Below are 24,106 nucleotides of genomic sequence, written 5' to 3'. Positions count from 1 at the left end.
CTGAATTGGTCACCCTCTGTCTCATCTTGCACATGCCCAGTCTGGCCGATTGATCCTCAGATCTCTCGTGGCCACTTCTGTGGCTCGTGACCTCAGGGACAGACTCCGATGTGAGTTCTGGGGCCATCTATAACTCCAAGGCCTCCGCCACGTGCCCTGGGCCACGAGGGGAGCCAGGACCCTGGGGGACTGGGGCGGGCAGGGAGGCAGCATTCTGTGCAAGGCTGCAGCCCCAGGGCCACAAGGGTTGGCAGGCAGCTCCTGTGTCCTTACAGACACAGCCCAACCCCTTCCACCTTCCCCAGTGGTCAGCCACCCAAGGCTGGATTAGGGTGACACCAATCACAGCTGCTGGGTGCCAGGAAACAGGTGACTTCTTTCTTTTTTGACTTCCAAACTGTGTGCACACTTGTTTCACTGATAACTGAAAATCAGGTAACGTTATAAATACCACAGCAAATCGCACACAGAGGCGCGTGTGCCTGATTGAGCAGAGATGCTGGCCAGGACCCCGCCGCCCCGAGCCCCATGATGGAGCTCAGGACTGTCTGTAACCACGCCCAGACTGTGTAACCACGCAGTCTATCGGCACGCTGCTCCCGTGGAGGCCTGGTCCCACTTCCACAAGTGCAGTTCGTCAGGAGAGGCTTTTAACAGGAACGAAGTACAGGAGAAAACTCTGCGTTTCACACAGCAGCCCCTCGGTGTTCAGTATACAGTATCTCCTTGTCTTTTTATAACATATAATTTATTTTTTGAACTTCTTCCTCTTCAGAGCCTTCCATTCACCCTCCTGTGTGGCCAGGCTGTTAAAAAGTTGCTTCACTTTTCGTTTTCTTTCCGCATCCCTTAAAAAAAAAACCCACCTTTTGATTACTTTTTGGGGAACATCTTGCCCTTTTTCACATCTGAACCAGCAAGTGAGATCCACGTGGGGTTGGTGACTCAGTCCAGGACACGTGGAGGACAAGTGAGTGGGACATACCCCCAGGCTGCCCTCCGCCCTGGCCTGGCCACGGGGCGCTGGCATCGGGGTTGCGGGAGGGCCCGGCCTCCCCCCATCAGAGTGCCCGCCCCGCCCGCCCCGCTCACCGCTCCATGATCTCCGAGAGCCGCATGCGGGCCAGGAACTGGTTGTCCTTGCGGATCTCCCTGACGGCGCCTTTGAACTCCCGCTTGTGCTTGTGTATCAGCCTCCGCCGCTCCTGCTCCTCCCTGGTGCTGCCCTGCTTCCTGCCGAACTCCAGGCTAAGGGTGCAGAGACCGATGCAGGAGGCTGTCCTGGCGCCCGGGCCCCCCCAAACCCCCGGCCTCCCCAGGCTGGGGTGCTGGGCCCTCGGCACTCACACTTTGACGAGCCGGGGGGTAAACAGTTTCAGCGGCACCGGCTTGCTCTTCTCGCAGACCAGTGGCCGATAGTGCCTTGGCTGGTTTTCCATCTCTGTCAGAACGCTCCGACTCAGCTCCTGCGACGCCGAGAAGCTCACTCAGGCGGCCCACCCATGGGCCGGTGCTCGGCCCTCCCGCCGCCCCTTCCCTGAGCCCCTCGGGGCTGTGGGCCATGGCGGCCTCAGTGCGTGGCCTGGTGGGACCTCAGGCCCACTGAGACCCATAGAGCAACAGAACTGAACCCTGTCCCCCAAGGAGCCTGACAGCGGGGTGGCCCATGGGGAGCGCACAATGGGGACCGACCCCACTCACACGCGGGCGCTCCCGGGCCAGGAGGGCTCCTCTCCCAGCTGCTTGTCGCACAGCGGCAGGCGCAGAACCCCGCTGGCCGGGGGCTCTGGCTGTTGGGAGCATGTGGCGAGGGGCAGCCCCCTGGAGCCTCTGAGCGGAAACACCTGCCCACCTGCCCGCACCCAGACTTGGCCTCACCTGGAGCGTGGGCGGGCAGCAGCGGGTGGCCAGGTGCTCCGTCAGGAGGGCTCGGAGGGGCCGCGCAATGTCGTGGAAGGAGGGCAGGGTGCCATAGGCGAGCACACAGCGCCTCACCAGAGCCAGACACAGGGCCAGGCAGGACAGCCTGCAGGACGAGAGTGGCCCCATCACCCAGAGCCAGCAGCTCCCTGGAGGTGGAGGCCTCCCCCACGCGGGCCAAGGGCCTCCAGGTCAGACACGTGCCCTGAGCAGCGGCCGCGGGGGACGGCAGGAGCTGAAGATGACAACCTGTGTTCCCGAGCAGGAAGAAGGCTTCGGGACAACTGAGAAGAGTGGCTCTACCTTGGTATCAAGTTGAACAACCCACATACATGGGAGAGACCCAGGAAAACTGACTCACTCACTATGACGGCTGAAGCCCTCATCTTAAATAAACCTCACTTTGCTGAACTCATTTGTTAGACCTAATAGCTTTCTGCGGAACCCTGAGGATTTCCCACAGATAAACCCAGTGAGCAGCGGTAACGCAGGGCATCTTCACGGTGCTGGGTGCTGTCCGGCTCCTGGCCTGGCCTCTGAAGTCCAGGCTGGTGCCACAGCCCACAGCCCCGGGCCTGCATGTACCTGGTGTGATTGGCCTCCGTCTCAGTCTGGGCTTTCAGGCCGCCTGCCCACTGGAGGGGGAGGCTTCTCCTCTGCCACGTGGCCATGTCCTCCTCATCAGAAACCAAAAGCAACTCCGAGTTCTTCCCAAGTGCTCTGAAAGGGTGCACCAGAGTGTAACCTGGGTTCCGGGTGGGACAGGGAGAGACGGCCTGAGATCACGGGCTGCAGGCAGGCTCTGCAGGGTGAAGCCTGCAGAAGTTCACTGGACAAGCATGCACTGTGTTTACCACCAGAGATGAGGGGCAGCTCTGGCAGGGGCACCTGGGCCAAGTCCAAGCGCGGCAGTCCCTGCCCTCGTGGGCACGCTGGACTGAGCATCAGCAAGAAGCGACAGACCAAGGAAAAGCAGAGGAGGGTGAGGGGCCCCTCAGGAGAGCCGGCCGGGCGGGGGCAGGATGGCGTCTAACCATATGAAACAAGTGAAAGGCTCGATAAACCGTAACCATTATTCCATCCCCACCCCCAACACTGCTTCCCCTCACGACCGACCCGGAACACCACGCTCGCGCGTTTCTGGCGCAGAGTCTGCCACCTGGGGGTCCTTTACCCGCACTCGGCTCACTTGTGCCACGTGGAGAGCGGCTACTGTGCACAGCACGCCCAGTGTGATCCTGACTTCACAGTGAGGCTGTGTGCGCGCGTCCGCACGAGCGGAAAGGCTGCTCTGGATGACAGCGCTTTTGTCTTCTAACTTTCCCACGCTCTGAGCTTTCTACTTTTTTGACTGTGAATTATTTCCCAAGACTTTAAATTTCTGAAGCACAATATACTTGAAAAAGCTTCCTGGAACCAACTCACCTTGGCTCTGCTTGTTTGGAGTTGCCATGTGAAGAATCCCAGCGAGAAAATTGATGAGCTCAGGAATGAACCTCTGGGACAGAGCCACATAGTCCAGGAACACGCAGCACACGAAGAGCCCCTTGACAGCGTCTTGCAGTGACCGCACAGGGCACTGGCGAGGAGTGCAGGGCTGGTCAGGAATGTTCCGGAACGCCTGCTGGCAGGCACCCAGCTTCCCCAGGACTCTGGCCTCCGCGGTGGAGCAGAGGTGGACGAGGGGCCCCGGAGACGGGGCTCTGTGACCACGAGGTCCACCGCTCGTGGGGAACCAGTTATAACCCCCACGGTAAGCGGGCACCGACCACATGCCCATCGAGGAGAAGGAACAGTTTGGACTCTTAAAGCCAGCAGGGGTCTGACGGGATGCTGCACCCTGTCACCCTGTCCAGGGGCCCTGGGAGGGGCACCGCCGGCCTGATGCCACGCCCTGTCACCCTGTCCAGGGGCTCTGGGAGGGGCACTGCCGGCCTGCTGTGTTAGCAGGCCCTTGCAGGGGGGTTTTGTTCAGTCACGGCCCTTGCACACTCCAAGGGGAGCAGGCTCTGATGGGGACTGTCTGACGTACCTTGGTGAGCAGCTGGCTCAAGCACAGCAGCGCAGGCGTGATGACCGGGTGCCAGAAGTCAGAGGTTGGGAACAACATCCCAGCAATTTTCAAGTAAATGAGCTGGAGAAGCAGGCCACCACCCAGATTAGAGGAGGGACGCACAGGACAGCCTGCTGTGCGCCTCTGTGCTGATCACAGAAGCAGACCCCACTCGCTGGGGACAGTGACCCACGCTGCCAGGACACTAGGCCCCAGACAGGCGGGAAGCAGAGGCTGACACCTCAGGCTCGCCACCAACCAGTCAGCAGAAAGGCCACGAGCTGGTCACACAGCCGCGACCCTCACCTCAAAGTTGCCTTTAAACCCCTCCCCAGAAACCCATCGGGAGTCTGGGTCTCTTGAGCATGAGCAGCCCATCCCTGTCCGGCGCCTGCAGTAAAGGCTGTGCTGTCCTTCCCCAGGACCCACAACCGCTCACTGGCTCTGCGAGCATAGGACAAGCGTGGACCCATTTGGTTCGGTGACATCAACTCCTAAACCCTCACGCCAGCCTACAGGTCATGGAGCACTGCAGCCACTGCTCCTGCCCGCAGTGGGGAAGGCCCGGCCCGCGAGCCCAGATGGGGACTGGGGTGAAGCCCAGGTGGCCGGCTAATGCCGGCCTGCCCCGCAGGAAGTCGCTGCAGGGAGGCCAGCTGGGTCCGCTCGGACACGGCTCCACAGGGAAGGGGCCGCGGCTTCCAGGAGGGCTGAAGCCACGGACCCTGGCTCAGGCCCCTGCTTGAGAAGCCTGTTAACCACCAACATGAAGCCTGGACTCGCAGGTTCCTGCCAGCACCGTTAGCTCATTTTCAACCCAGAGAGCAAAGAATGAGATAGTTGAGCAGGATCCCTCCAGTGAGCGGACAGGACAACAGCCCTGGAGTGTGTGAAACCTCAGAAACCTCAGAGCCGTCAAAGCATCCTCAGAAAAACACGCGCCCAGTGTGAACGGCTCTGTTCACAGAGAAAGCAAACCAGGAACTCTGTTCCAAGCACACGGCAGCTCACTGTTAACGGTCAGCACTCCTCCCGGGCCTGGTCCCGTGCGATCCCCGGATGGCCCTGGAGGCGCTGGGCACACACCCCCTAGAAGCCCCCACCCCTCCGTGCCAGGACACCGCACAGGACGGCCGATGTCCGCAAGCCCCCGCTCACCACGTCCAGGCCTGGGAAGGCCGCCCGGCCTGTGGTCTCAACGGTCCCTTCCATCTCGTGCATGGCGTCTCGGAGGACAAATTTCACAGCGTCACTTGCAGACTCAGGAAACATCTGGCAAAGGTCATACAATGGCCTGTTAATCAGAAACACAGGTCAGGGAGGATGTCTGCAGGGAACAAAGATAAGAAACCTCACGTTCACCATTCTGCTGTGGCGTCAGCTGCCTACCACGTTGGAGCCGGAAGCCCTGACTCTTATGCCTGACAGGCCGTGCTGGTGACCCAGGAACTTTTCCAATAGTGTCTGTGATAATCTGGACTCATTTTCACCTTTTCCTAGAATCCTGGTTGTGACTTTCTGGCAGTGGTGGCAGAATGAGTCCCGTCTGCACAAGTCATAGCCCGTGGAGCAGGTCCCGTGTGTCCTGAACCCACGGATGCCTCGCCAGCTCTCCTGGGGGCAGAGGCTGCACAGGGGAGGGCGTGCAGCCCAGGCTGGCCTGGGGTGTCTGCTGTCATCACCCCCCGCCCCCGACTCAGCACCCTGGCCACTGCATCCTGCTCCAGCCAACAGGGCCCCGGAGCCAGTAGCTCTGCCCGCAGGGGCCCTTTTGTACAGGGTGTAGACCCAGCCCAGAGCTCCCACGGGGGCAGGAGCAGACAGCGAACGAAACACATGAGCCAGCAAATACTCCGAACAAGCCTGAAGGGGCGCAGCTGTCACAGGCCCATTTGTTCGGCATTTAAAACACCCCCGTCCAGGGCGGTGGGGAACACGCGGACAGGACTGAGGGCCGGAGCTCGCTGCGGGTGCAGGGCCAAGGCGGCCTCCCCGATGCCGAAGCCACTTTACGACTTCACTAAATGGCACAGAATTTGTTCAACTTGGCCCCTGGTTCCAGATAACCCCCAATTTTCACTCACACAACCAGCTTGTCGATGACGCCGAGGTCTGGCGGGTCGCTTACAGCCAGGTCTCCAATGTATTCCAGAAGGAAGCCGAACAGTTTCTGCAGGAACAGGGTAGGTCAGCGCCCAGGGCGAGCCCAGAGAGCCCCACCCAGGACACCCGCCCCCACACCCTCGAATGGCCGGCGGTGTCGAGGGCTGCAGGGATGGGTGCAAGATGGGAGGCAGGCTGCAGGGTGGAGCGTGCAGGGCCCGGGTGTGGCTCCCTCGGCCGGGAGGCAACACCAGACTCCTGGATGGAGAACGTGACCAGCCCCGCTGTGGTCAGGGAGCGGCTTTACTGGGAGAGGACAGGCGCACGCCCAGCATCCACTCCCCGGAACCCTCGTGCGGGGTAGACTCATGGTGGGTAGTGCCGGGGCTCCCCTCACACCCCCGGGGCTCCCCTCACACCCCTGGGCCTGCCACGGACCCGGAGCCGACACCCATCCAGGCCCCGCTTGCTGGCCCGCCCCCATGGAAAGTAGCCGGCCGCGAATACGGCGAGCGCTCGGTGGCCGTCGGTGCCGTGGCTGCCAGGCCTCTGCCCGCTCCTGGTGCCGCAGGGGGACAGCCAGCGTACTTCCAGCTTTGCTTTGTTCCCCACTGCGAGGCTTGGGTGGTTGCATTTCTGAATTCTCTCCACAACCAAAAGCTGGTCTTCCATTGATTTTCCGGACAGTAAAGACTTCAGTTCCTCACAGGATTCGGGAACTATCAAAATAACAAACAAAAAGCACAAAACACGCTCCACACTTATCTTGTAAAATGAGAACTACTCACATTTCCGGTAACACAAACATGAATACTGAACACAAACTAAGCAACAGAACTCCGTTTGCTTCCCCCACGGAGACAGTTCCGCCCGTATCATAGAAACCCTCTTCTTATGTGAGTATCACGAGTTCCAACAGATCCCCCCGGAGGACAGATTCCCCTGGCAGCCCTCAGCACTGTGGAGTCACACAACGGCCAAGAGGCCGCCCGGAGCCCTGGGGTCAGGCCCGGGGGACGCTGTGGAGAAGGATGACCGAGTCTGTCTGCGAGCCAGGCTGGCACAGACAGGCAGGGTGGGGGTGTGGCCGGGTTGGCCCCGCCCCCTTGCTAACACAGCCCAGCCGGGCAGCCTCGCCAGGTCCCCCCGCTACTCGGAAACCTCAACGCCAGGGGTCTGCCAACCTGCGAAGGTGTAGGGCAGCTGGGCCCTGGCTGCCGCCCGGTCGTCCCTTGGCAGCCGCTCTCCAGGGCTTGGACGCTGATCCCCCTGGAGCTGCGCGCGCACTTCCACACCGTCAGACTCCCGGCCCACAAGGCCGTCGGCGCTGCGGGCGTCCTCGCTGTCGGCGTCAGACTCCAGGTCTGAGTGGCCGTCCGGGCTGTCACTGTCCTCCGGGCCCCCCTCGCTCCAGCCTTCACCCTTCTCCTCTTCTTCCTCTCCGCTGTCCCCACCACTGGAGTCCCCACTTGGCTCCTCCTCGACGTTCATCTTCCCATCCTGCGAACAGAGCGCGGACACCAGACACATCAGTACTCTGGTACAGCAGCCAGTATGGCTGTGGCTGTGCCCGAGGGCTAGGGGCCTGGGGGCACCGGGCCTCTCCCACCCTTTCGAGACCGCTGCGCGTCCGTGGGCTCAAGGCCTGGGACCCGCGCTCTGCGGTCCCTGCCACCAGGACTCTGGGCAGAGAAGCTAGCTGTTTCTAGAAAGACAGTTTCCGTCTGTGGTAAAGCTATTAGGTGAGAAACCAGAAAATCTGCCGCTTTAAATGAAAACCAGGAAAGAAGGCAAACACCTCACTTTGTAAGAAAGCAAGCGCCGGTCATCTGTGTCCAGCACGAAGCCGTCGTTCAGGTCGTCGGCCGACAGGTGCTTTGGTCTCTTGCTGTGCGCATCCTCGTCTCTCCCGAGCATCCTCCGGAGCCTCTCGGCCTGAGCAGGAGGAGGGTTGCTGCTGAGCGCGCGCCGGGCAGGGATGCAGGCTGCCCGGCGCCCCCGGCCTCGCAGCTGCATCAGGCCTGCCCTCTGCTTTCTGTCTTCAGCCAGACAGGCAGCCCTCGGCACGCATCGTATGGAACACTTATTTAACAAAAATAAAAACAAGTATCGCAGCAGAAATACTTCTGGCACAAGGAAGGAAAAACCCTGTTAGACTGAGGTTTCTCTGACCAAGTGACACCCGCCAACCGGAGTGAACTTCACTCGCCGCCAGACCCCAGGACAGGAGCCCAACCCCACGCTGAGGCCTGACACAAGTGGCCGGCTCCGTCTACACCTGAGCACCGGCGGCAAACACCGCAGGCGGCCCCCGGCGGGAGCAGGAACAGCCAGAAGCGCAGGAGCAAGCCTCTATTTTGTGTTTGTTTGTAACATACGGAAAATTTAAAAAACTTTTAAGAGAAAAACGTGAGACAGGAGTGCACTGTATCGCCAGCAGCTGTTTTGAGGTAAATGAATTAGGAAAAAATGTCATTTTTGTTATACTGGGTATTATCTGCTTTTTTTTTTTTTTTTGCTTATAGTCAAAAATATAGTAAAACAGTATTTCAGGGCTTCCCTCATAGCTAAGTTGGTAAAGAATCTGCCTGCAGTGCAGGAGACCCGGTTCCATCCCTTGGTCAGAAGATCCTTGGAGGAGGGTGTGGCAACCCACTCCAGTATTCTTGCCTGGAGAATCCCATGGACAGAGGAGCTTGGAGGGCTGCAGTCCACGGGGTCAGCCCACGGGGTCACAACAGTCGGACTTATGGACTAAACCATCACCCTCATCACCACAGTAAACAAACAGAAACTTATCCGTAGGCTATAAAGAGCCCACTGATAAAAGGCTTCCCAGGGCAGTGCCCCCAGCCCCGCCAGTACCTCCAGGCGTCTGAGACGCTCCTGCTCCTCCCTGGCCAGCTCCTCCTCCGTTTTCATCCTGTTAGAGGGCTGCGCTTTCATTTCAAAGCCGAGCTCACGAACCATCATGTCATATGCATCAGGCTAGGGCAGACAGAAGAATTTTTTTTAAATAGAAAAGACGTGCACGATTAGCTCCGCACACGTGCAGACCGTGGCTGGGCGCTGCTATGGAAGAGGCCAAACTGTGTCCTGAGTCTTTCTGCTTGTGTGACTGGTCCTGGTCAGGCCTGGCAGACACTTCTGGGCCACATACAAAAATTCTTCTCCAAATACATCTGCTTTAAAAAAACTAACCCTTGCCCATTTAGGCATTAAGTCCCCAAACGGGGTCCTGAGGAAAGAACAGGGAGGTCGACGCACAGATGTGCAGACGGCCACAGGGGAGGCTGGTGAAATACTACTATTTCTTAGAAACCAGTGACTCAGAAGATGGCAGCTTTTTCAACACTTACACTAAAATTCCGATACCCCCTGAAGGTCTTCCCCCACCCCAAGTCTTCCTGATACCAAGAAACCACCATTTTCTTTAGTGTCATTTTTCTGGAATAAATATTGAAATAACTTCCACTTTACTTCCACCCCAACGGAACACACATCAGCTACCTCAATATCAAAGTTCAACAAAACACTCAGGTCCTGGAAAGGAGAGCAGATGCCCGGCTCCCCCTTATCTGTGGAATAAGTGCATGGCTCGAGGCCAGGCCAAGCGAGACGTGTCCGCCCCACCTTGGGCTTCTCCTTTCCGCCTCCACTCTCAGACTTGGGCGTCTTGCAGGCCAGGAGAGCCTGGATTTCTTTCCAGTCTTGGTCTAGCTTCTCTGTGAGTTCAAGGGCATCTTCCCGTTGAGCCTGTCTCTCCCTCTGGGGAAAAAACACAGATGGAACACACCCCATTACTGTCGGTGTCCAGGCCCCACTGGACAACCGCTCAGCCAACACCCACCTTGCCGACTCAAACAGACCATGAGAAAGGAGCCTCTCAGGAGTCCACCAGGCAGAACCAAGTCCCTGCTGTGAGGCTGTTCCTCGACTCCTGATATGCGCCAAAACCAACTCAAAACACCCATCCCCCAAATCAAACTCCCAAACACAAGAAACCATCAGGGTACCTGCCCGATGGCGTTACCACGCATCCTGTGCTCCTAGGCAAGCGACCACTTTCATTACATTCACAGAAAGTTTTAATACAACCTAAAACCGCCCAGCGAGAAAAGGCGGGGGCGTCCCAGCGCTGAGTCCCAGGGCAGAGCTGCCCTGGCACGAAGGAAGCTGCTCACCTTCTCCTGCTTGGACCTGGCGATGAGCTCCTCAATCAGCTCCCTGCGGGACTTGGGTGGCTCCTCGCCCCCGCTGGGCTGCTGGGCGGCCTTCCCGGGGACCGGCCCGCTTCCGCCTCCGAAGTGCGTCGCGGTCAGCTCGGCTGCAAATGGAGCAGAGAACCCCGTGAAGCCCAGGCCCCCCCAGAAGCGGGTTTTGCAGTTGCTCTGCCAGTGTTTCTCCGAGCTCGGTCCTGAGAACCCATTCCACATTCAAGAGGAAATTCTCACTGGGTGGTCACTGAGATCATAGGTACAGCGGCACTTAAACCAGACGAGCCCCTCTGAGAAAGCCCAGAGACACAAGAATGGGTCAGTGACTGGTTCCTCTGCTTCCCAGAATGCTCTGCACATTATAAGGGATCAGTGACTGACTGGTTCCTCTGCTTCCCAGAATGCTCTGCACATTAGAAACCACAGTCACGTAGTGTTCTACTAACTCAAGATTGTTCACAATGTTTTCTGAAAATAAAAATTTATAAACAAGGTGCTAGGACATGAAAGATCCCAGAAAGGATTCTCAAAGGAAAAATAAAATCTGTTGGCACACTTAGTACAGGATTTAATTAGAAAATTTGAGTTGACTTTTAAGATGGAATTCTCCTAAGCAAGGAGAACATGTATTATGTAGTTGAACAAAACAGAATGTTTCCTAATGGTTCATTGTTAAAGGTACAGTAAATATATTTTTAGAAGTTAACAGGCTTTTCTCGTACAAGTTACTTAGATTTTGATGAGCTTAGGACAGGAAGCCTCAAAGGAACAGCTGAGTCCCCAGGACCAACACCTGGAGCTGGACGCTCACTTTCCCCAGCCACCTGACACCACAGCTCCTCGAAGCAACATGGCGGGGGGCTGCCGACTATGTGATAAAGGTCATGCCATCAAACGTACGGGCCCTTCACCCACAGTGCAGGTGAGTGTGCGTTAACAGTGAAGTGTGAAGAGCTCTGAACAACAGAAAGTGCAAAACGAAAGGCTCTCGAGATGAACTACGTTCTCTCTCAACCACAGAGCCTCAGCAGTCGTGCCCACCTCCTGGTACTGTGGATGATCCACGGGCCACCCTCATTCCCAGGCCTCCTGCCCCCGCGTCACCCACAAACCAAAAGGCGGTCATGGGTTTAATGTGTTGGCTTTCCACACACCAGGAAGCAGCAGCTTTTCTGAAGATGCTGAACAGAGGGTATTTTAATCTACAAGGGTGAAATCCTAGTGACACGACCCCGACCTTATAGAAGGGCCCAAGATGATCAGACCCGAGCTGACTCCGAACTCAGTTCAGCTGCATGTCAATGTTAACTCAGTTCAATGTATATCTCCTTCATTACTACCTATAAATAAGCAGCTCAATGTTCCTTTCTCCACAAAACTGCCACAATTGGTTCTGGAGTAAACAAAGCCTAAGAGAACTAGATAAACACTGTCCTGGAACACACTTGGTCAGAACCAATGACTCAGTGGTAGCAAAGCAGAGTGGGTTTGCACAGAAGTGCTGTCCAGGGATTAGCACGGTGGGTTTTACCTACAACGGATGGACAATCTCCCCAATTCTCTGAGCTCATGGGTAAAATGAGCGGGGGTAAAGTTCGAACAAGAGAAAGCATACAGAAGTGCCTTCTCAGCTTACAGAAGTCTGTATATCTTATGGACGCATACACCTTTTGAAAGGTCTGCAGCTGCATTTTCTCGGAGTCTGGGCAGGAATGGCAGGAAGAGCGTCCTGGAGCAGAGCACGCGGGTGCCCGGGCCTCACCTGACAGCGCTCCCCGGCCCTCAGTGTCGCTGTCACTATCGACGATGTCGTTGTGCTTTTCGATATCCGCCAAAGACTGGCCGTAATGAGTTAATTCTTCATCTTCATTTAGGTTGTAGATGCTTTTTTTTTCATGTTGTCGCTAACAGGACAGAAAAAAAGTCCATCTCCTAAAATTTCCATATTCATTTAAAGTTTTAAAAAAATTACTTTTTTCATTTTTGTGCAATGCGTCAATGCTGCTTTAAGATGATTCTGGGTCATTTGAGCAATGATTCAGACAGAAACAGAAGGTAAATAAATCAACCGGCCCATCTAAGGCGCTGGGAAATGGCACTAGGACCTCACCACCACACTCGGACCCCCTCCAGGATGCGTCACTGCTGTGCACTCTGGCTGAGGCATCTCTCCGCCCAGCTGGTGTATGCAGAAGGCTGCTTCCCCTTAGGCCTAGCCAGGCGAGCCACACCATTCATGATTCCCCGCTGTCACCCACAGAAGCGTAACTGAACGAGGGGGACTGGCCTCCTCCTCCTGACTTCTGGGCAAGGAGACAGCAGGGGACCCTCCCCCGTCTCCCCTACCTGCTGCTCCAGAGCAAACCTCTTCATCATCTTCTCCTCCGGGCTGATGCTGCTGTTGTACTCCCCAAAGCGTTTATCTCGGAACACGTTGGACTTATCCCTTTCCTTGTACTCCTTCAGCAGAGTCTGGGTGCGCTGAAAAGCAGATCACAGAACTGTCTCTCACTGGTCCTGGCAACTCTGAGCTCTGATGCTTGGCAATCTGGGTCCCCAGAATGGAGCCACTTCCGCAATGGGACACACTGACGGGTCTAATGAACTGGAAGACACCATTTTTTATGCCTCAGGCCACTGAAACTAACAGTCCAAGAAAGGCCAATCTATTGGCTACAAAAACTGATCTCAATTACTGAGGGGAAACTGCCAGACAATGGAGTCAAGAGACCAGGAACCCAGGGGATTCGCTAGGGAGTGCTGGTACCTTGTGCCTAACACCCAAGGTTACAGCAAAACAACAGCAACCAGAAAAGAGCAGAACAAACGAGTGCTCAGAGGTCACTCTGCCAGGTGAAGCAGACAGATGAGTTGAGGTTGGTAGCTGAGAGAAAGAGAAGCCAGGGAACCAGGAGCTGAGTAGCTCTTTATGTCAACACCACCACCACCATCAATTACAGAGACTGCGGCAGCATTGCCTGTCTTTGGCTGGTTATATTCATATACGTGCCAGTATCTGTATATATGGTCGACAGGGAGGCCTGGTGTGCTGTGATTCATGGAGTCCCAAAGAGCTGGACTCGACTGAGCAACTGAACTGAACTGATTGCTAAAATCTGTGTGTGTGTGCTGTTGCTTCAGTCACATCTGACTCTCTGAGACCCCACGGAGTGTAGCCCGCCAGGCTCCTCTATGGGATTCTCAAGACAAGAATACTGGAGTGGGTTGCCATTTCCTCCTCCATGAGAAGGGAAGATCCTGGATCAAACCCGCATCTGCTGCATTGCAAACAGATTCGTTACCGCTGAGCTCCCAAACCAAAACTCACAGTGCTCTCTGGGTCATTCGTGGACACGCACGTGTTGCCCAGGAGGTGGAGACAAGAGTGAGGACTTAGGACCCCACCGCAGCACCGCCTCCCAGTGCGGGCTCCGGGAGGCGCCTACAGCCTCATCTGAAAAGGAGAGAATGGCAGTTCCTACCTCAGTCTCCTAAGGAGAAAACAGGACACTGAGGCTTAAGTAGGGAAGACACATCTGTCTGTTCTGGAGCTCCTGCTGCCCCCACCCTGCCCCAGCCTGCCCTGAGGTGTGTGGTGGGGGCATGGCGGAGTCAGCGGTAAGACTGTCTTGTCTTCCACTACTGCCAGTTCCTTCAAGTCAGGATGATGTTTGATTCCATTCAAAGATCAGTCGGATCGCACACTGGGACAGCACAGTTTCAGCACAGTTTATGAGCCCATGAAGATAGGGTCAGGGGTTACTCCTTTACCCCTTCACCTGCCAGAACAGAGCCTAAACAAGAGCGCTCAGTGGCGTGCCAAGCTTTCCCAGGTGTTTAAACCCAGTGCACACCCTAGCCCTTACCAAATGTGTGACTGTAGGAAATTTACTTGTCCTTTCCGTGCCTTAATTTTTTCACTAACCTACTAATGTCTCCTCCTCAGGATGACAATAAATAGTTAAAACCACCCAGTGAGCATGTCTCAGAAGCTACATAGAGAATGCCAGCAGAATGGAATCTGAAAGTACAGAATAGTCTGGGACAGTGAGCACAAGAAAAGGGATGGCTGTGAGGTTTTCCAAAAAGGTTAGCATTTCAGTTACCTTGCAAAGGACAGTCATGTGCTTCAAAAGTGAAGTTGCTCAGTCGTGCTGACTCTTTGCGACCCCATGGACTGTAGCCCACCAGGCTCCTCGGTCCATGGGATTTTCCAGGCAAGAGTACAGGAGTGGGTTGCCATTTCCTTCTCCAGAGGATCTTCCCGACCCAGGGCTCGCACACGGGTCTCCCGCACTGCAGGTGGATTATTACCGTGTGAGCCCACCAGGGAAGTCCTATGTTGATGCATTCCTTCACCAAGCATCTACTGAGCAGCCTGTGTAATCCCTTATCCTTAAACCAGCAGAGCTCAGTCTCAAGGAAGGCTTAGGTTAAGCGGGCCCCACGGTGACCAGGGCGGCACAGAAGTGATTAGCTATGTCAGAGGAGGCTGGACCTGTGCGCTGGGGCTCCAAGGAGCGACAGCGGTTCTGCAGGGCGATGTCGCCCCATCACACGCAGAAGCAGAGGCAAGAAGGTGCACACACTCCAGCCGACACACGACGCACACACGGCGTCTAACTGCGCCGGGCTGTCCTGAGGGCTCTCTCAGGGGACGCGTCCCACCCTTCCAGCCGCCCGCCCAGGAGGTAGGTACCATTGGCACATCCTATGTACACAAGGGGAACCAGCACCGTCGCCCGCGCGCTGCCGCAGGGGGTCGGGACAGCAGGGCCGCGCGGCTGGTCCGGGCCGGCAGGCAGGGCAGGGGACCCCTCGGAGGACGCCCCCTCCCCGGAAGGCCCGGCTCCCCGCTGACCTTCTGAAGGGCCCGCGCGCGCGACACCCCGGGCAGGCCCACGTCGTGGCGCGTCTTCCTGCCCAGAACCTGGAACTTCTGCCGGTTTACTTTCACCTCGAATGGGTTGGGGTTCGGCCTCGCCCGGCCCCCCAACGCGCCCGCCGGGGCCGCAGAGGCCTTCCCGCGCGCGGCGGACCTGGCCTTCCCCATGACGACACACGCCACACCTCAGGGTGCGGACGAGGAAGAGAAGGCGGCCGCGGCTCGGGTTCCCTCAGCAGACACGTGCGGCTTCGCAGCCTGAGACAGCCGCCCGCATCTCGCGATCACTGAGGCAGCGAGAAGTAGGAACGTTGGGTAAAATACTGCCACGCCCCCGCGCAGCCTTCTCGCCCACAGGCCGAGCGACTACAACTCCCAGCAGGCCGCGCTCGCGCCCAGCACCTCCGCCCCGCGCGGGGCCTTCTGGGAGCGGTCGTGGCCCGCGAGGCGCCACCCCCGCCTCAGGGCGCTTTGGCTCCCTCGTCTGGAGAGCCGTTGGCGGGAAGCCGGCCGCTGTGCTGGTAGGTGGCGGCGGCGGCGGCGGCGGCGGCAGTAGCCGTCGCCGCCGGGGGCCGTGCCCCGGCCAGTGAACAGCTCTCAGGGCGATGGGGCCGGAAGCCTGTGCCACGGCGCGGCGGCGGTGACCGCGGGGAACCGGCCCTCTAGCTCCGCGGCCGCAGCCCCCGGCCCCGGAGGCAAGGCGGCCGGGCGCCCTCAGCGTACGAAGCGGCGTCGGCGTCGAAAGCGGACCCAGAGGCGGCGGCAAGGGTGGTGGCCGTGGCCGTGGCCGTGGCCGGGGCCGTGGCAGAAGCAGCAGGTGCAGGAGCGGCGGCCCGGGGCGGGACCCGACGCGGAGTCGGGCGAGCGATGCTCGGGGGCCGCCCCGCGGTTGGCCCCCGCCTCGCCCTCGCCTCCTCCCGCCGAGAGAGCCAGGCGACGGCGGCGGCGGCGGCGGCGGCGGCGGCGAAGACGACGGCGGTCGTCTATGGAGCTCGAGAACTTCTTGGCCAACACGATGCTGCTGAGAGCGCGCCAAGGTGGGTGCACAGCGGCGCCCCGACCCCGCCCGGGTCCTGAGCCCGTGCAGCCCCAGCCCTGCCGGGAACACCGACCCTGCCGCGGCCCCCGGATTTTCCGCGGAATCGGGACCCCCGGGCCCGCGCAGCCTGACTCTCTGGAGTGCGCGGTCAGCGAGTGGTCAGCCCGGGCACCTAACGCCTAAGCTGCTCCGTCGCCTTTCGGCGCCGCCTCGGGACCCGCGTGAAGGAAGCCCGCGCGCTTCTCCAGTCAGTCTGCTCTTGATCCCCTGTCCTGCCCTCCTTCCGGAACCTCGGGACGCAGTGTGGCTTCAGCGTCGGGCTAGCAGTGTGATCTGTCCCCAAGAGAGGAGGCCAGACCAACCAGTAAAGCCAGCGGCAAAGAACCGTGCCTTTGTGGTCTTCAAAGGGCCCCCGAAGAGAATCCTGTGAACCACCCTGGGAGACCCTTCACTTAAGTGTCTATTGTTGTTGTTCAGTCTCTCAGTCGTGTCCGACTCTTCTGCGACCCGGTGGACTGTAGCCTGCCAGGCTCCTCTGTCCATGAGATTTCCCAGGCAAGAGCGGGGGACTGTTACCATAGCATCTCTTCTTGGGTTTGAGGTTTGATGGTGTCCAGACTTGTGTAGAGTGGGTTTTAGCCCGGCTTAGGGCTAAATCTTTAGGGAGAGATTGAACACATTAGGAAGAATTCATGCTGGTCGCCATGTAGAAGCAGCAGTTGGGCCAGCCCTTCTGCTTGCTGACCCTAGGAATATAGTTCTTTGGGGAGGTGACCCCTCTGCTGCTCCTGGAGAGATGGGAGAGCTGGAGGCAGAGCCCACCCATAGTTCTTCAGCCCCTTTGCTCTTAGGGATTCGGTGTGGGGTCAGCCGCTTCATCTTTGTGCTGGCAACAGAGTAAGTGCCCTCCTAAGGATGTGTATTTAATACAATCTGGAAGAAGTATTTTGTGTTCTGTCTCCCAGGGCTTCAGAGTTCCAGTCCTGGGTGCACATGTTGGCTAAGTCCTGGTGACCTGTGATGCTGCTGAGAAGCATCAATCAGTTCATCTTGTGATTAGTGCTTAACATTGTGTAAGAGAAATTAAACTGGAATATCAGACTTGGGGAGTTCTCTTTTTAAGCCACCTCCTTCCCATTTGTATCCTCAGCCGTTCAAGAAGAAAGATCTTGATTAAAATGTGCATGGTTTTTCACACCTTGGAGACTGCATCAGAAACACTGTGCAGGAAATTCTTGAAGTCACAGTGAGTGATGCAGAGAATTAGGGGTTACAACGGAGGGATTCTGAGTTCAGACGTAGTGAACTTTGTTATGTAAAGTGTTTGCTGTATTAGGAGTTGAAAATCAAGACCTCAATATTTTTGTGTGCTCACTTGAACCCCTCTGCGTAGAACGGAAGACGGGTAGGGAGAAGCCGGGTCCTGCTTTGCTGTTCAGGCCGTGGGGAGTCCTGAGTAAGATGGGGTGTTGATTGTCATCTGGCGCCCCTCACTCTGAACTCAACACTGATCGTAGAAGTGGACCATGCTCCATGGAAATCAGATCTGACTGAGGCTAAACCTGTTTTCTTTCTGCTCTGCTTTTATATCTGGGTATAATGAATGAATAGAGAATATTGTACAATAGAGAATATTGTACCAAACAGACTGCCTTACAGTGCTGTAGAGCTTAGGTAAGGAGGCACATGTAAGTGTGCTATAAATGCTAAATAACATAAAACCACTGTTTTCTGCCATAAAGCCTAGGACCATGTTGATAATTGCTTAAGGAATTTGTATTAAGTTTGTTCCCGCAACTCTGAACTTGTGGTTTTATAACTCTGAGGAGGCCTGCCCCCAGCAGCAGGAGTGTTTCCTCCTGTGGTAAAGGAGTCGCTACGTCAGTGTGGTTAATGCTTAGAGAAGTTGAATCGGAAATGTCAGAAAGATGCGAATATTAAGTGCTGCATGTTGGTTATGATTTAGGGTTGTTTACCCAAGTTGGAAACTGTTTATTTGCTTTAGGAGCTTGTAGAGTATTTCTCAGAAAGTACTTTCTTGGACACTTGTCTGTTCATGGTTGCTTACTCCTCCGTTAGTTCCTCTGGCTCCGTATTAGGAGATTAACTTCTGAAATGAGTGGACGGAGCCTGCAGTCACATGTTGGCCCTGGGAACTGCAGTGTTGTCAGTCCAGTCATTTCTTAGATTTATTTCAAGTAAAATCAGTCTCTTTTCTTTTTTTGGCCTCAGGTTTGTTGAGATCTTTTCACCTTTCTCAGGAGTGTCGGCAGATGATGTCTCATTGGAAAGAACTGTGTGTGTGTCACTATGCCAGGCTCACCCTGAGGAGGTATGAAATGAGCATGTTATTCATATAGGAAAGTACGGAAGTCACCGATTCTTTGGAAACTCAGCATTTTTCCCCGTGCGGGACATTTGTGAAGCAGCTGATGGCCTTTAATTGTTTCGAATGAGAAGCTGAAATTGTTTCACATCATGCTTTTAGGAGACTAACTCTATTTTGTCTTCTTGCAGAAATTAACCTTATAAACGCGCAGGGAGGAGGATATGATATGAACATTAAACGTGGATTTTGGTCATGTGTACGGGAGTTGGTGATGGACAGGTAGGCCTGGAGTGCTGCAGCCCATGGGGTTGCAGAGTTGGACACAACTGAGTGACTGAACTCAACTGAACTGATAGCAATTCTGTTGAGGTTTCAGGTTGTAGTTTTATCTACAGGTTTGTTTAGCACCTGACGTATAGTTGATATACCTTTTATCATTAATGCTATCTCTTGCTGAAGCTTCCTCATCAGGGTTTTTGGTTGCAAGGAGTTTCTATAAGTAGCTTATATACCTTCCAATTCCAGAAATTGGTTTGGACATGCTCTTGTATGCTTACTGTTCAAACTTTCTGTGCAGCAGGCTCTTCTTATTTTCTCGTTTGGTTCTTTCCTCCTTTCAGGGCCATTTTACCTTCATCCTCCTTGTCCGTGTCTCTGGTCTTCCAGCTCAGAGGCACTCTCTGCCCGCTGGGAATCTGGAACTTGGAGCTCACAGCACGGGGTAGCCAGTGGTTCTCGGCTAAATTGTCATCTGTTGTAAGAACAGGACAAACTCTTACTTTTATTGTTTATCCCTTTCTGTGCTGGCCATATAATTGGCACTTAGTCGACAGTTGGAGATTAAGGGGGGCAATTTGGTAATTTCAAAAAAGAGAAGGTGAAATTTGTGCTGAAAACTAAAGGACTGGCTTGATACGGAGGGCTTAAGGCATGTTCAGGTTTGATCGCAGAGCCTGATGGTTGATAGCTGAGAACAGGTAGCATTAGTGGGGGTTTGCAGCATCCAGGCAGCGCGCTCAGTTCTCTCTGGGCGCTACCCAAGCTCGGCCTAGACCTCATTCTCCTGTTCTTCAGAGCTGGGACTTCGAACAGCCCTCCTTCACAGTGTTGGCGGGAGGGCTGCGTGGATTAATGTGGTAGAGTGCTTGGTACTTAGAAAGTGCTCAGTAAATAATCATGGTGGTTGTGGTTGTAGGTTTGTTATGTCCAGAACCTTGATGATGAGCTGACACATTGCACCTGTGATCATTTAGTTGACCTCGAACCTGGCTCCTTGTCTCATTCTTCGGCGTTCTCTTCCTGAGTCCCCACGTGCAGGAGGTCCTTGAATCTCATTTATTCTTGAGCTTTATTATTTGTCTTGTTCATTTTTCATTTGTGTCTTCTCCCAGTACCCCCTTAGATGATTCTCTACACCTCTTAAGTTGACTGAGGGCAGTGGTTTCCTAGCTGGTCTCTACTTTCAGAGTTTTTTCTCTTTTATAATCCCCAAGGCTGCTAGAACACTCTTTCTAAAACACAGAGTTGTTCTCTTTAATAATCTCCTGTTTAAAATTTGGCCCTGGAGCTTCATCCCGGGTCACATCCAAATGCCTTAGTTCATCATGGCCCAGAGGGTCCTGCCTGACCACTGGCCTGCTCTCCTCTCCTTGTGCATAGCAGCTGTGGGTCACACCAGTTCATGCCCCTGGGCTTTTCTGTCCTGCCTGGCAAAGTCTTCTTCTTCCTTCCTGTTCCAGGAAGTCTGTTCTGGGAAGTGTCCGAGGCTGTGCAGAAGGCTTGGTCACTGCCTCCCTCCAGCCCCTGCTGTGCCCAGGAGACACTCTCGCTGCGCTGGGCATGCCTGGGACAGCTTTGGGTCTCCTCTCCTGGCTCACCAGCACCCAGCACTGTGCTAGCGCTCAGTCTCTTTGCAAATGCCAAATGCTGGCTGAGGACAGAAGAGCACGTCTCAGAAAGTCCCTCAGTACTGGTAAGAACCAGAAATTGAGATTTCAAAATAAGCTGTCTTTTTAGACTTCCCTGGTGGCTCAGACGGTAAAGCGTCTGTACAATGCGGGAGACCTAGGTTCAATCCCTGGGTTGGGAAGATCCCCTGGAGAAGGAAATGGCAGTCCACTCTAGTACTATTGCCTGGAAAATCCCATGGACAGAGGAGCCTGGTAGGCTACAGTCCATGGGGTCGCAGAGAGTCAGACACGACTGAGCAACTTCACTTTAGACTAGCAGTCTGGAAATAGGGACCGAGACCTGAGATTTTATTCAACTTTGGGGCATCAGTTGACCCCATACTTGTAAATGTTAAGTCTAGTACCGGAATGTTTATAGTACCTTTATTCATAATCGTCTCAAATTGGAAATAACCTTTCCACCCAAAGGGTATCAGTAAGAGAATGGATGAACAAGCCATGAAGCTCCGTAATTCCGTGCTGCCTTAGAAGAGAGAACTACTGACACGCACAACAGCTAGGCGTGTGTTGAGGGGAAGAGCAGGAGAAGCTGCAGTCCTCCATGATTTCCTGAGCTTGAAGAGAAATTGAATAATCCATGGTCATCACAGTGGTGATTGCCTGGAGGAAGGGGAGGGGCTGACACAGAAGAGGAGCTTTGGGGGATGGTGAGCACGCCCTGTTTATTGATCTGGGTGGTAATTGCACACATACGTTCATAGAAATTCGTCAAACAATATTCTTAAGATTAGTGCATATTATTGTGCAAATTATATCTGGTACAAGTTTTGTTTTTAGAGGAAAAAAAATTATAGAATGTTCTGATACTACCCTAGTGGTCCAGTGGTTGAGAATCCACCTTCCAGTGCAGGGGACATGGGTTTGATCCCTGGTCGAGGACCCCGCCTGCCGCAGGGCAGCTCAGCCCGTGCACTGCAACTCAGGAGAAGCCCGGGAGCCACAGGGGAGAGCCACACACAGCCACGGAGCCTCCCTGCCTCTGTGAGACCAGGGCAGCCAGGTGAGCAAGTGTCAGAGGTCACCATGAAGGTTAAAGACACAAATCCTGTCAACAGCGTGATCTTCCCTAAAACATGTTCCCTAAAGGCTTGGTTAGCTTTGCTTGTGAACATGCCTGAGTTTGGTGCCTTGTCCCTTCTCTGGAAGAAGGGCTGGCGTTGGTTCTTTTTATTATCTGTTTAGTTTCTTTAATAGTTATTCTGATATTCAAGATTCCTGTTTCTTCTTATGTTTGGTAATGTATATTTTCTAAAAAAAATTGTCTACATTTTCAAACTTATTTGGCATAAATTTTATTTGTAACATTTTCATACTATTTTATAATTACAATTGTGATCTTTTTAATTTGGAGTATTATTTGTGTGTGCCTGTCATTTTTAATTAGACTTGCAAAAGATTTTTCTGTTTTCTATTTTATTAATCTTTTCAGTGAATCAGCTTTTGGTTTCATATGCTGTTGTATGTTTGCCTTCTATTTTACTAATTTCCACTTATATTATTATTTTGATTTTGATTTGCTTCTAGCTTCTTGAGTTGAATGCTTAATCCATTTCTTCTTTTTTCTTCCATTCCTTCATCAGGAATTTATTGACCATTTTATTTTATACTAGAGACTGTGGTTGGTACTGCGAGTAAACCATGAACTCAGCAGAAAATTTGCCTTTGAGGAGGTGACAGGCAAATGCTGAACATTAGTGTCCTAACTTGAGACTAAAGGCACTCTGATTAACAGAAAGTCATCTCTGAAAGAAGTAAAAGATCTGGGACCAGAAACGAATGAGCGTCTGCATCCAGTCTCCCACGCCTAGACTTATTTATCAGTCTCTTACTCAGTAGGACTTTGTGATCAGTGCACTGCTCTTGGATGAGCTAAGGCTTCAGACAGGTTACTTTCTGGTTAAATTAAGCACAGTTGTATAGAACGGGCAGCAGTCATGTGTTTCCAGTTCCCCAGTAGTAAGGCTTGTTCTGTTCAGATTGGGCAACTATTTCTTCTCTGCCTGGACTGTGCCCTCACCAGACGATCACTGTCTCGTGTTGTGTTGGCTCACTTCCTGGGTTCCAGGCCTTCCTTCTGTCATCGTCACTGGCATGGTGAGGGCTTTCCCCTTTCCAGTATCCCTGCACAGTGGTCGCTGCCTGTTCCTGGTCATTAGGGAAAGGCCCTCTTCCAGGCCTGAGACACTACAGCCCCCTGACTGCCCTGAACTGTAGAACCTTATCCTGGGTCTTCTGCCAGTTGATTCTGTGTTCTGTTTACACTTGAAGAGCTGGGGAGTGCCTTTTAAATGCTCTCCTTTGACAGAATAACAACAGAGATGGGAGTTCTAATGTTCTCCAGTGCTCAAGTTCCTGGACCTGTAGAAGTTCAGGAATTTTACTGTTTAGCTGTTTTGGACCAGCAGACATGTCAGCTGTATTAATATTCACCTTAACACTCAGGTTGAAGTAACCCTTATGGTTTCTCACCAGGACAGTAATGTCGTTTCACCCCTTGTTGATATTGTTTCCCTCCCATTTCTTACTGAATATACAATATGAGTGGGGATGTCCAATTTTAGCCCAGTTGACACTTTTCAGTGTTTTTACTCTTGTGCATAAAGCATCCCAATCATATTCTGTTACCCAAAAAAGAGGGATCCATGTTTCAAATGAAACACATCTGAATGTAATCAACTAACTCATTCAAAAAAATTCTCACTGTTGTACTAAATAGAATCTGAATGAGCACTTCCCCATTCAGCCTGGCCGTGTGTCCGGCCAGCGGCCACTCGTCGTGCTCATGCTGGACAGCACAGTTCTAGAAAACAATGATAATGTCGCTGCATGTTGGATGAGGAGAAACGTAGGTCCTAAAATAAACTGTTTCCTTCACAAATGAGAAAATATTCTTCTAAAGTAAAAAAAAAAAAAAAAAAAGTGCTAAAGAAGTAAAGTCCTCCAAATGAATATTAATTTTTAAGCTAAACTATTTTCTGTCAATATAAATTACCATTAGCAATCTAATAAATTGCAGTACCTTAGATTTTAAAAATATAATTCTCTAACACCCACTTTATGTCTTGGTGTCTACCAAGTGTGAGCCAACATCCGCTGGATCATCGAAAAAGCAAGAGAGTTCCAGAAAAACATATATTTCTGCTTTATTGACTATGCCAAAGCCTTTGACTGTATGGATCACAATAAACTGTGGAAAATTCTGAAAGAGATGGGCATACCAGACCACCTGACCTGCCTCTTGAGAAACCTGTATGCAGGTCAGGAAGCAACAGTTAGAACTGGACATGGAACAACAGACTGGTTCCAAATAGGAAAAGGAGTATGTCAAGGCTGTATATTGTCACTCTGCTTATTTAACCTATATGCAGAGTACATCATGAGAAACGCTGGACTGGAAGAAGCACAAGCTGGAATCAAGATTGCCGAGAGAAATATCAATAACCTCAGATATGCAGATGACACCACCCTTACGGCAGAAAGTGAAGAACTAAAGAGCCTCTTGATGAAAGTGAAAGAGGAGAGTGAAAAAGTTGGCTTAAAGCTCAATGTTCAGAAAACTAAGATCATGGCATTTGGTCCCATCACTTCAT

General features: G+C 53.8%; 2 protein-coding genes and 1 long non-coding RNA gene across 20 annotated transcripts in view; 2 read left to right on the top strand and 1 right to left on the bottom strand.

The window, feature by feature from the left end:
- Positions 1-356: 356 nt before the first annotated feature.
- NOP14 (NOP14 nucleolar protein) lies at positions 357-15,467 on the bottom strand. 4 transcript variants are annotated; one of them, XM_059887507.1, is made up of 19 exons: positions 15,155-15,229; positions 14,400-14,589; positions 12,640-12,774; positions 12,056-12,197; positions 10,261-10,403; positions 9,710-9,844; positions 8,942-9,064; positions 7,880-8,011; positions 7,261-7,576; positions 6,515-6,795; positions 6,058-6,143; positions 5,132-5,267; positions 3,953-4,054; positions 3,346-3,499; positions 2,506-2,665; positions 1,879-2,026; positions 1,348-1,466; positions 1,093-1,248; positions 357-848 (listed from the first exon to the last, which is right to left on the bottom strand). In XM_059887507.1, the coding sequence occupies exons 2-19, from the start codon at positions 14,415-14,417 to the stop codon at positions 749-751; spliced, it is 2,586 nt and encodes an 861-aa protein (XP_059743490.1). In that variant the 5' UTR covers positions 14,418-14,589; positions 15,155-15,229; the 3' UTR covers positions 357-748. The 4 variants fall into 4 exon arrangements, with proteins under 4 accessions (XP_059743490.1, XP_005208306.1, NP_001092466.1 ...); XM_005208249.5 differs by lacking the exon at positions 14,400-14,589 and having other exon boundaries at positions 15,155-15,467; NM_001098996.1 differs by lacking the exon at positions 14,400-14,589 and having other exon boundaries at positions 378-848; positions 6,665-6,795; positions 15,155-15,423.
- On the top strand, positions 2,026-2,331 carry LOC132345567 (uncharacterized). Its single transcript, XR_009495018.1, has 2 exons — positions 2,026-2,111; positions 2,186-2,331. It is a non-coding gene; the product is annotated as an uncharacterized lncRNA (long non-coding RNA).
- Positions 15,468-15,672: 205 nt separating the features above from the next.
- The window catches only part of GRK4 (G protein-coupled receptor kinase 4), a 58,259-nt gene continuing 49,825 nt past the window's right edge, over positions 15,673-24,106 (top strand). For 11 of the 15 annotated variants that reach the window (XM_024993740.2, XM_059887872.1, XM_059887870.1 and 8 more), the window contains exon 1: positions 20,286-21,516. In XM_024993740.2, the coding sequence (XP_024849508.2) occupies positions 21,372-21,516 (145 nt within the window). In that variant the 5' untranslated portion in view covers positions 20,286-21,371. The other 4 variants (XM_059887868.1, XM_059887867.1, XM_010806342.4 and 1 more) reach the window with 4 other exon arrangements.

The sequence above is a fragment of the Bos taurus genome, chromosome 6, assembly GCF_002263795.3.
Source record: "Bos taurus isolate L1 Dominette 01449 registration number 42190680 breed Hereford chromosome 6, ARS-UCD2.0, whole genome shotgun sequence".
Lineage (NCBI taxonomy): Eukaryota > Metazoa > Chordata > Mammalia > Artiodactyla > Bovidae > Bos > Bos taurus.
This window is presented reverse-complemented; position numbering and strand designations above follow the sequence as displayed.

Coding starts and splice junctions, on each gene's coding strand:
- NOP14 (XM_005208249.5), bottom strand. CDS start 15,346: ATGGGGAAGGCCAGGTCCGCCGCGCGCGGGAAGGCCTCTGCGGCCCCG. Junction 9,845..10,260: donor CCAGGTCCAAGCAGGAGAAG/GTGAGCAGCTTC, acceptor TTTTTTCCCCAG/AGGGAGAGACAGGCTCAACG. Junction 849..1,092: donor CTCTCGGAGATCATGGAGCG/GTGAGCGGGGCG, acceptor TTTTTTTTTAAG/GGATGCGGAAAGAAAACGAA.